Genomic DNA, 12220 nt, shown 5'->3' with positions numbered 1-12220 from the left:
AGAATAAGAAGCAAAAGGTGGGTGTGGCTGGATGACCACACTTCTGGTAACATGGGGGTGCGGCCTAATATGCTAATGAGCTGTGTTGTCAGGGGTGTGGCCTAATACGCTTATGAGTTTCTGCTGTTGGGTGTGGTCTATTATGCTAATGAGTTCCTGCTGGACTTTTTCTACAAAAAGAGCCCTGCAGGGTTCTCCCCCTCCAAATAATTTTTAACATACTGAATTTTTCTGCAAACCCCAGGTTTCCTTGAGGTTTGTAGAATTCTAAATGGTGCCATGGTTAGCCCGATTTTGAAAAATCTTGTGTTCACATATATATGTGATACTTTATGTTGTTCTGAGGTTCCTCCCCCCCCCCAAAAAAAACCCCCTCTTAACAGAAATTTCCTTTAGAAGCTTAAACTATGTCCATATTTAAAGCACAGAGCTGTGTAAGAAAGTGTAACCGTGAGGGAAGGTTAGGGTGAGAGTCATTTCTTGCAGATAGCCAGTGTAGTGTGCTCTCAGCCCTTTGGATTATCAGAGTTTACAGCCTTGCTCTCAGATAAGATTTACTTCCTAGTATGTAAAACTAGAGTAATAACTAGTTTGTGACTAAAGGGTGGATGATAAAGAAAAGGAATTCAAACTATGTTTATGTTAACAAACTATTTTGCTAGTTTACCCGTTGTGGAAACTATCCATAACAATAAAGAATCCAGTTATGATAAATGTCCAGCTAAAATATATCTTGGTTCCATATGGATAATCCTATAACTTCTATGTTTCTTTTCATAAGATACAACTTCAGGACTAGCAGTGAACTTAGATTTTCTTACTGTAACACCATTGATAAGGGAGAAAACTCACTTCACTATTGGGATAAATATGATATTTAATATCACTGCTTGTTAATTTATGTGATTGAGTTGAATATTCTTTAGGCACATATATTTGTGGTCTTAATTCTGTTCATACAAATTAGTTATTTCTGTGAAAAATATCTCTGCTAATAATGAGCCTTTCTATGGGTTATATCCAGTAGTATAAAAATGTCAGTGATAAATTTCTCTTAATTAAATCACCAGGTCCTTAATGTGTCCTTTGCATTTGAGCTAATGCAAGATGGAGGGCTGGAAAAACCAAAACCAAGGCCAGAAGGTATCTTATTGAACTTATTGCAATGCATCTTTACTGTGATAGAATCAACAACAAACTAATAGGTTAAAATGAGAATTAAAAGCAATGTTTAAGTAAGCAAATATCCCTAGTTTCATTGAACTGATGTAAGCATTGTATACACTTTCCTAGAAGTGCACAACTGTTGACAGAGATATTTATATTCAAGGGCAGATATAATGGGATTATTTTATTTAAATAAGTACAACTGAAAATATTGTGGGTCTAGGGAGGTGATATTAGTAGCATGGACTGATTATTCTGTTGGAAGGAACTGTTCTATATTACTCTGCCAAGGTAGATTAGTACATGGCCTCAGACAAAGTGAGTGAAGATAGAAAAGGAAAAGTAGAGCCATAAAGAAAATGGAATTGCTGTGATCCCATATCCCTTGTGGATAGTTAATATCACTAAGGCATTTTAGTTCTTTGGGTGTTTATTACTCAAAGAAATGGCAGTTTTTTCCCAGCATGAATCTTAAATCACACAGACATTTCAGCATTCATTTATGTGTTTGTATGTGTATAAGACATTTCTTGTGTAATTATTGAAAAGCTTAATATGAAACTTCCTGTTCACCGTGAATGGAAAAAACACATCTGTTTTCTATGTTGTCACATCAGGCAGAATGCCCTTGGTAAAAATTTCCACTGAGCAGCATGGGAGACTAAAAAGGCTCTTAATAATATAAAGGTGACTTGCAAATAGCTTTCAGATTCCTTACTTGCTTTGACCAGATTTTGATGGATGAATTTCTAACATGGTTATCTAGTCATATAATAATATCGAGCAACAAAAATGAAATGCTAGATGGGACATCTGCATTTCTCTTGAAATGGTAGGTGGGTCCTATTCTTGCTAGGAGAGCCAAATGTTCCCTTTCCCAACCTACTAGTTTTATATTAAAAAGTAAAGGTTCCCTTGCTCGAAAGCCAGTCGAATCCAACTCTAGGATTGCGGTGCTCATCTCCGTTTCAAAGCCGAAGGGCCAGCGCTATCCGAAGACATTTCCGTGGTCATGTGGCTGGCATGACTAAACACCAAGGTGCATGGAATGCTGTTACCTTCCCACTGAAGTAGTACCTATTTATCTACTTGCAATTTCTTGCTTTCGAACTGCTAGGTTGGCAGGAACTAGTTGTATACTGTGCATCATATCCTAGGAATATCTTTCATAAAATCCAAGAAAAAAGGATCACTTTACCTTTTACTATAGAAAAGTGGTCTTTGGCTGTGGACCATACCAGCGGCCATCTTATTTTGTTTAGGATTTTTAGGAGGAGAAGGATGAGGGAGGGAGATCAGAGGGAAGAAAAGGTGAAGAGGGGTAGAAGCAGAAAACATCATTGTGTAGAGAGAAAAAATTAAAACTGGGACTCATATTGCAGGTTACTATTACTGGGTTTCCAGTTTTGGGGGGGAAGCTACCTATTGACTTTTCTATGTTCTTTGTCTTAGGATTTTCACATACATGAAACTGTAGGGATTGATGTGTTCATTTTCCCTATGATTACAGAGTGCTGCGGGCCCAAGGCCAGCATTGTGTCAAGGCCTTTTCTGTGCTGCCCAGTGAGTTTTCTTCCCGGGGGCAGTAACACTTAAGTCTGTTGCTCTTGATAAACATACACCAACATTAGCACCGAGAGCAATCCTAAGCAGGTCTACTTAGGTCCCTGCCACACGAGGGGAAAAAAAGGATGGGCTATGTGCGGCTTTTAAAAGCCGCACCAAAATGGGCACGCGGCGGCAGGATCGTACAGATCCTGTGAGCCGCCGTGCAATTGCTCCCCGGCACGATCAGATACCGGGGAGGAAGCCACGGGAGGCTGCCGAACTGCGCATGTCTGAGCATGCGCCTTTCGGCCAGGACCCGGGGATGCGCCGGCGGAAGAACGCGCCGGCGATCCCACGGCTGGCTTTGATGCGGCCGTTTGGAAAGAACCACCTCGGTAGGTGGTTCTTTTTTGCTGCAGATTATCGTAGGAAGGGCCGGATCGGGGACGGGCGCGCAATTGCGGTGGGATCGCGCCCGTTTGCTCCGCCGCCGATCCATCCCTCTCCCGGCCCAAATCCGCTCGTGTGACCGGGGCCTTAGAATCCTACTCAGGTCTATTCGTTGGGACTGACTTGCCAGAAATAGGTCATAGAATTGCACTGCCAGGATTCTTGGTCTCGGAATCCACCCACATCAACTTATGACGACACCAACAAGATGCTTTCAGGGCAAATGAGAAGCAGAGATGGTTTGCTGTTGCAGACTCCTCCTTGGTAGTGTCCCGTCCAAGTACTGACCATGCTTAGCTTCCAAGATCTGATGACACAGGGGCTATATCATGCTTTCTCTCTTTCTCTCACATACTGAAAGCCAATTAGTCATTTCTTTGTCTTCAGCAAACCAAAGGTTGCTGTTATATCGAACCTGGCAAACAATGGTTTTCACTTCATAATTTGGTTTGCAGAGCAAATGGAAAACAAAGTTTGCTGGCACAGATGTAATGGCAAACTGTGATTTTTCTGGGAACCAGGAAATAACTAGCATGCTCGTGGAATATGCTGGAAGAGAGAAGAAGGAACGCTTGTGGCTTAGTAGATTACTGGTTCAGTTTGGGACTCACAACCAAGGTCTACCAAACACTGACAACTCCATGTTTTTGCCATCTTTGTCAGGAATTTGAGTAGGTTATGGACTTGTCATTAGATAATATCTGGATGGATGGCTATATTTGGTTTGGTGGATTGACAGTTGCGTGCTTTTTCTTTTACTGGAATTTTATTTATTTATTTATTTATTTTTCGCATTTATACCCCGCCCTCCCCGATAGGCTCAGGGCGGCTTACAGAGGCAAGGCAAAACCTTGCCATAATAAAAAACATAATATACATAATGATTTAAAAACATATAATAAATCTTAAAAACATCCTGAATTAAAACATGGTGCTCAATAACTTGCATAATTCCAGAGATGGCAGATCGTAGGTCCGAGGTTCCGAGTGATACTTCTCACGGCTCAATATTAAGATGTTTCTTCAGGGCTTCATCCAAAACAAGGGGTTAAGTTATAGTAGGGGCGGCGGCTCCTACTCAAAGGCCTGGCGGAAGAGCTCCGTCTTGCAGGCCCTGCGGAACTGCATAAGATCCCGCAGGGCCCGGATCTCCCCTGGGAGCTCATTCCACCAGGTAGGAGCCGCCACCAAAAAAGCCCTGGTCCTAGTAGCAGCCAGCTTGGTATCCTTGGGGCCCGGGATGGCTAACAAATTTTGGGCCCCTGTCCGTAGTGCTCTTGGGGGAACATACGGGGCAAGGCGGTCCCTCAGGTAGGCTGGAACCTAATTGGCAATACCCCTGAACAAAGGCTGTTAAAATCCCACTTGAGTCAAATGCACGTAAGCCATTGCAATTATAAGTAAAAATATGCTGCTGCTTCCTCCATATTTTGGTCCTTTGTTTGCTCACTGTTTATCATTCAAAAAGCTGACTCTACTTTCTTCTTCTTCTCCCCCAGACATTGTAAATTGTGATTTGAAGTCAACCTTGAGAGTGCTGTACAATCTCTTCACAAAGTATAGAAACATAGAATGAAGAATCTGTTGAAATTGCCACAGATGGCTGTAAATGAACCAACAAGGAAGCCTCTCCAATCTTTGCCATCTTTCTGTTTTAAATAAACACTATGCTTTCCTCAAAGGAGACACCATGCTTCTCAGAATACTCTTGCTATGTTTGTTTTACATAAGCTAGGACTGCCAATATATGTTATGAAGTAAAAATCCAATGCACACATTTGCTGCTGAGATTCCATGCTACTATATAATTCTTATATTTAAACACTCTCTTAATTTCATGAAGAACAGGCATAAAGTCTGATCCAGAACTGGGTCGAGGGAGACAAATGAAAAGAACAGCATTTCCCCTTTTTTATTGCACAGAGGCAGTGACCCAGAAGTTCATGCACCATAGGCTCTTGCGCTGCTGAATGGGAGACTGTCCTTGTTTGGGACCTGTCCTAGTGGAAGAGCCTGTGCATCTTCTGCCTTTGGCGCCTCTGCTCCAATGCTCTGCCCCTTTTTTGGTGTACCATACAATGCACTTAATCAGTCCAGGAAGTGGACCATTTCTTAATGTGGCCTTTTCATTGTTGCTGGCGCTCCACCACAACTCTGTACTGCTCTGTACCTCAATAATAAACAAGCTTGGGGAACTGCCTTATTAGCAGCAAGATGCCATTTAAGCTGTCATGGTGCAAAGTGGTGTTTAAGGTTTGGCAGATAAATAACTTAGATCCAGATGGTCCTGTTTAATGGAGTTGTGTGTCAGGCTACAGGAAATTTTCCATGACACTGCGTGTGTGTGGTACGTATTTATTTCAGGAAAGGATCCCTCCTACCCATAATGAGATATAAAACTGCTGTTATGAAGACCATGGAGAATATATTAGCATACCATGGATGGTATGATTTAAATGTGATCGAAGAAAAGCTTCAAAACAGGTTTCACCTGAGTATTATTTCCTATGCAATAGTGGCCTGTGTACACATTCCTTATAATTTTTTTATATCTTAAAGTTTACAATAAGCTTTATATGTGCAGAATAGCACATTTCATCGTATTACTTTCTGCACTAGGAACACTTGGCTAGTTGAAGAGACAATGGTACTAAATGTGTAGATGAATTCAAACTCGCAAGTCTTTAACAGCAAAACACAGAGAAAGCCAGCATGGTGACACAGTGACTGAATAGAGTGAGGTCTGCTCTATCAGGGCACTGACAGGTAATCAAAATAAGCTGTTTTTACTTAATTGGAATGAAACTTTAAAACAAATTAATTGGTACAAGAAGTTTAACTTTTACTTTTCTCCTTGGAGCAAACTTTAAAATAAATCATGTGCCAGCAAGTAAACATTGTACTAATATGTGGGCTGAGTAGCCCACCAAAAGCACAGAGGTGAGCAGCAAAGGGCAATGAAAATATGAGCTGAAGGCTGTACGTTTATTGTGTGAAGACTGCAGGGAATGGGAGTTCACCTCTTTGCAGGAATATCTGTATGGCGCCTCTACTCCATTATCACTATGGACCACAATCTTTCAGGTTCTTTGGCAAGCAAACACTTAATTATGATTATGTTTGATGGTTTCTGTTCAGGTTCAAAGTAAGACAATAATCTGAGGTTTGGCTCAGTTCTGTTTTTTCTGGGGGGAAACCTTCCCCAACCAGTTTGGGGTTGAGATTCCAGATTGGCTTAGTACCCTTGAACTGTGGGCAGTGTTCCCTCTAAGCTGAGTTAGTGTGAGCTAGCTCACAGTTTTTTAGCCTCTGGCTCACACATTTTTCTCTTAGCTCAGGAAGGATGGCTCCAGAGCAACCTAATTTATGCAGTAGCCAACTCATTCATTCCCAACTTTAATGTCAGTCGCTCACAAAGTAGAATTCTTGCTCACAAGACTCCACAGCTTAGAGGGAGCATTGACTGTGGGATGTTTCCCGGCACACTTTCAAAATATATGCTATGGAACCAATAACTGTAATCACAAGAACAGCAATGGCCTATAGTTGTATCTGAAAAACAAACTTTCATTGATATACAATGAAGGAGGATAAAAAAATATAAAACATTGAAAATACAAATATCCAAGAACATCTACAACACTTAGCTGACTATATCAAGGTCTAAAATTACACATAGGTGTAAAATCTATTGATGTAGACAAAGTATTTCTGAGCAAGTTCACTCTCAGGCTGAATTGTAGAACTTGTCATATTTTGTCATATGCGATATGTCCTTGGGGTAATTTTATCCTTTTCCTTGGTATTAATTTATTGTATATCAATGATATCATTCTTCTTTATAATTGTTTCTTTAGTATTACTGTTATTGGCTGCCTAGTAGGATGGACTTTTGTAAATCCCCTTTTGTTTCCTGTGTTTCACTCTTCAGTACCCTTTTTCAGTTGTAGCCATCTTGCACACAGACGGCTGTGCTAGTGGCTTCAGCTATGAAATTAAATAGATTATTGAAGTTTAGTGTTTGCAGAGAAAAACAGAAAAGTCTTCATCACTTGAACAGTAATTCAATATCTAGCTTATAGTTAATGCTATGAACAAGGGGAAAACTTGCAGCCAAAATTCCTGGATAACTCTTTTCAAAGAGTGGAGCTAACAAGCTATAGAATTCTGTTACTAATTTTACTTTGCAGTATTTTTCCACGGACATTAGCTAAATATTAAGTTACATAGATAGATTATTGCACTTTAGTTAGCTTTGTACAGAATGCAAAAAATAAAAATAGAAGTCTGTGAACAATAGAGGTGGTGTCTGATCTAGCTGAAAGAATAAACAAATCTTATTTTTAGAAGTAGTTAATCGTTTGAGTCAAAGCAATGGTATTCCCAGTAGTCATGTATGGCTGTGAGAGTTGGACTATAAGGAAGGCCGAGCGCTGAAGAATAGTTTCTTTTGAACTATGGTGCTGGAGGAGACTCTTGAGAGTCCCTTGGACTGCAAGAAGATCAAATCAGTCAATCCTAAAAGAAATCAACCCTGACTGTTCCCTGGAAGGCCAGATAATGAAACTGAAGCTCAAATACTTTGGCCACCAAATGAGAAGGGAGCACTCACTGGAGAAGACCCTGATGCTGGGAAAGATTGAAGGTCAAAGAAGACGGGGACGGCAAAGGATGAGATGGTTAGACAGTGTCATCGATGCAACGAACATGAAGTTGAGCAAGCTTCAGAGGACGGTGGAAGACCGGAAGGCCTGGCGGGAGCTGGTCCATGGGGTCGCGAAGAGTCGGACTCGACTGTGCGACTGAACAACAACAACAATCGTTTGAGAGGAACATATTGGGATCAGTCTTCTATCCAGCATTTAGCCAAGAAGTCAGAACCTGTTCTGAACAAAGCTCGGAAGTCTGTGCAAAGGGTATCAGGCCATTTCTAAACCTGTTGACAATTGTTAGCAGTTGGTCTCTATTTATGAAATTCCCAATTTTTTAAAGAAAATTGTGTCCTATAAAACAATAATGACTGTGAGAAGGCATTCATTTGCAGATATAATAAATACGAAGCTAACTCAAGTTGCTGCTAATGACCATTGATATTAGATACATTTATAAATACACTGCAAGTTTTATGTAATCTAACCAGTTGTTCTGTTCTTCATATGATATCTTTTGATGAGAAAATGGATGCATATGTTTAAAACAAGCCCAAATCCAACAGCAGTGGGTTTGCAACACAGCAAAGCTGAAGCTGCACAAGTTGTTTAGCAGGGAAGAGGACTGAATCCAGCTCCTCCATTCCCTTTTCAGAACACCTCATTAGCTCTGCCTATTCCCCCCCCCCAATCAGAGCCCTGTATGCACAGTCGTTTTAACCGGATCAGTGAATGAACTACATCTGAAGGTGCGGTTCCTTATCTAGCTAAGGATATAGTCTGGACTAGAATGACAGGCTGGAACTGTGCACACGAGGCCGGCTGTCTTAGACAATGGACTCTCCGAGAGCACAGACCCTCTTCCCTTTGCCATTTGCAATGGGGAAACCCTGCTCAAGCACTCCATTACTAGATTGCAGCTGTGTTAAGCACTACTTACTTTTTGAACATTTCATCATAATTTGATGGTAGCACTTTCTTTATTTCCTGGAAGTGTTTCTGTCCAAATTCCAGTATGTTTCTTCAAAAATGTCTTGTGAGTAAATAGGAAGCTGGTTACATTTTTTAAAAATTACAAGTAATTGGACACTTGGAATCATGAACACCATTTCTTTTGGAAAAGCAAAGACCATATGTATGTTTTGTAGGAAGCATTTGTTTCAATTGAAGACATTTTTTTCAGAGCTCATAACATGGAATGGTTTAGTCATTTTTCATACACAAGTATTATATGCGCTATATAAATTGATCCTAGTTTATATTTCTAACAGATTTATGACTTATGTGAAATTAATATGAAATAGAATCTACATATCCTATATAATTTATTGCATCTGAAAAATATAGGCAGATATACTATACTATATGCTATAATAATACTATATTGCTATAGGAGGAGGATTTCTCTATTAGTTTTTTAAAAGATGTCAAAATGAGAGTTAATCTAGTTGAGTAAAATTGTGTGACTGTCATAAAGTTCTGATTTATACAGAATTCATCCTTTTGATTGTTGGAGAGTTTTAAGCCAGACACAGCCTTATTTATAATATCAGAAAGTAAAGTGATTTTTTAATTTCATAATAGGATTGCAATAGCTTTACAATTCTGTAATATCTAGATTGTCCCAAGCCATAGGTTCCGTTCTGGTAGGATGAGGTAAGACCAGGGCAAACAACAATAACAACAGCAAAATGCTGCCATGGTATGCTATGAAGTGCCACACAGAGCAGCATTTTACATGTCCAACTGTCCATTCAGCCTTGTTCAAATTCTCAGTTTCCCATATGTAGTTGCAGGGCAGGACTGTCACCACCCAGCAAGGACCCCACAAGGAATTGTGTTATAAATCACTATCACATGGTTACCATGATTTGCACAGTATTGGCATCTTGAAAAATGCTGGTGTGATTGAACAAACTCTGGCCATCATCAACTGACCTGCAGGCTCTGGATAATGCAGTCAGAATCCGTGTTTGCTCTGAGCCCACAGTAGTCCCACACAATTCCAAGTAAACGTATGGAGCCTGCTGAGCCTCTGAACTTGACCACTATCTTTGTTGATCCTAGGAAGAGTTCCCTTTCCCTCACATTCTTTGATCATTAAGCTTCCCCCCCCCAACTGCCTCTAACCATTGGGGAAGACACCACCTCCCCCCCCCCAATACACAGCTTGCCATCAGAATCAAATATGTTATACTCTTGCCCATAGAGATTTACAAAAAAGTCTCTGGGTGAATTCCCATGTTGGTTCTACATCTGGTCTGGTACTGCGTACCTACATAGAGTTGGACTTCGCTCTGAAATTAGGTTCCCAAGAACCTAATTTATCAAAGGTTCCCAAGAACCTAATTTATCAAAGAAAGAGTGTTTCTACGTCTTACAGTTTTGGGGTGGGTGGGGAATCTCTTGAAGGTTCAGAACTATGCCAGGTTAGACATGACTGAGGGTTGATTTAATCCCATGATTTCTATCTTTTGTCCCACTTGTCCTTCCTGCCACAATCTGCCTGTAACGTTTTATCCATGTATCTTTGTTAAAAATGCTCAAATATTGCATCTGGTAGGGATTTTTATAGAAGGCTCATATGCCAGATTTATTAATCAATAAAGCTTGCTTGGATATTAAGATAGATGGTACTTGATCAGTGTGCCTAACCTTTGCTTTATGTTGAATATAGATCTTTTGTAATTTCTAATTAATCACCTTGATTATTTTTGACAGTGCTAAATTGTACTGTTTATTTTAAAAAGTTATGTTTTCATTCAATAGCCAGAAAGTTGTATCAGTATTTAACATACTTCATATTTAAACCGTTTTTTCTTTTTTTGCTATGGCTTTCTTGTATTAAAAATTGTTCCTTGATTATGCTGAATATTACACAGTACAGTCGCACCTTGAAATTACAGTCTTTTGTGGAATTCCTTTACCAATTAATTGGGGATACTTTGTCAAAACGCTCAACACTTTTGTCCTCTCTCAGCCAATCAAATGAGAATTAGACTTTGGAGGTCCATTAAGGATTTGCATATCCTCCTGTGCACTGGGCAGTTTTATAATCAATTACAGATTATTAACTCACTTAACTGAGCAGGCATATGGCGAAGTTATCTCTGTGATATGTCCTGTGATGTATTTTAATTTAATGCACCATTAAAATCCCATCAGGGTGGATCCAAAAGATTAAGAGCAAACTTTGCACTTGTAGTACGATATTTCCCACTTTCTCTTTCATACTATAGCTTCCTGCATCTCCAGGTGAAGGGCACCTGAGAGAATACCATGGGGGCCAGAACAGGGGTATACAGTGGGAAGGGATTGGTCCCCTTATGTGAGTCTGGTTGGATTCAACACACTGTAATAGAGGAGCTCACGGACAGAAATGCATATTTCTGTTTCCTCCTCTCCTTCTGTAGCCCTCAAAATGCTGGCCCCGGATGGTCAGAGGACCTCAAAGAACAGTGGGAGGTACAAGGTCTGCTTTGGGAGGAGAGCAATCATCTGTAATTGCCACCCCCGTCCACTGACAGAAGGTTTGGTCCCAAGCCACTATAACTCTGCAGTTGTTCAGATTAGAAAATTTGAGGGGGGGTGTGTAAAGCACCAAGTCATGGCTGGCTTGTAGTGACCCCGTAGGGTTTTCAAGGCAAGAGACTAACATAGACGGTTTGCCATCAACGTCCTCTGCGTAGTGACCCTGGAATTCCTTGATACTCTCATCCAAATACTAATGAGGGCTGATGCCACTTGGCTTCCAAAATCTGACTATATTGGGCTAGCCTGGGCCTTCCAGGTTGAGGCAGAAAATTAGATATAGATACATATTTGATGTCTTTTTCCACATAAAAAGTATACTGCCATGTGCTGATATTAGAAACGCTGAATTAATTGGAAAATTCTACCTTCATATAATTTAATGATGTGTTTAGCTTCAATTGGCAATTAGTTTGCCATCCATGTATTTTGTTACAGGGTGCTTTGATTATGTTTTGTCTAATGAGGATGCCTCAACTACAGAGTTAAAAGAATGAGTCCAGTGGCACAATGTAATACCAACAAAGTTTAATTCAAGGTATATGGGGCTGCGGTAGATCAGTCGTTAAGACGCTGAACTGCGGACCAGAAGGTCGGTAGTTCAGCAGTTCGAGACCCGAGTGTGCCGCATGACAGACTGAGCTCCCGTCTCTGGTCCCAGCTCCTGCCAACCTAGCAGTTCAAAAGCAAGAAATTGCAAGTAGATAAATAGGTACCGCTTTGGTGGGAAGGTAACAGCGTTCCGTGTGCCTCGGCATCTAGTCATGCTGGCCACATGACCATGCAAATGTCTTCAGACAGCGCTGGCTCTTTGGCTCAGAAACAGAGATGAGAACCACACCCCACAGTCAGACTCAACTGGCTTTCGAGCAAGG

General features: G+C 40.6%; 1 protein-coding gene across 1 annotated transcript in view; it reads left to right on the top strand.

The window, feature by feature from the left end:
- The window catches only part of PARVA (parvin alpha), a 108567-nt gene extending 102090 nt beyond the window's left edge, over nt 1–6477 (top strand). The window contains exons 12-13 of the mRNA XM_015426719.1: nt 1071–1143; nt 4665–6477. Coding sequence (XP_015282205.1) covers nt 1071–1143; nt 4665–4741 — 150 coding nt within the window. The 3' untranslated portion in view covers nt 4742–6477. The remainder of the gene's footprint in view (nt 1–1070; nt 1144–4664) is intronic.
- The last annotated feature ends 5743 nt before the right edge of the window (nt 6478–12220 follow it).

The sequence above is a fragment of the Gekko japonicus genome, unplaced genomic scaffold (assembly GCF_001447785.1).
Source record: "Gekko japonicus isolate JY-2015 unplaced genomic scaffold, Gekko_japonicus_V1.1 scaffold3081, whole genome shotgun sequence".
Classification (NCBI taxonomy): domain Eukaryota; kingdom Metazoa; phylum Chordata; class Lepidosauria; order Squamata; family Gekkonidae; genus Gekko; species Gekko japonicus.
Note: the sequence above shows the minus strand (reverse complement) of the source record. Positions and strands in the feature narration are given on the sequence as shown.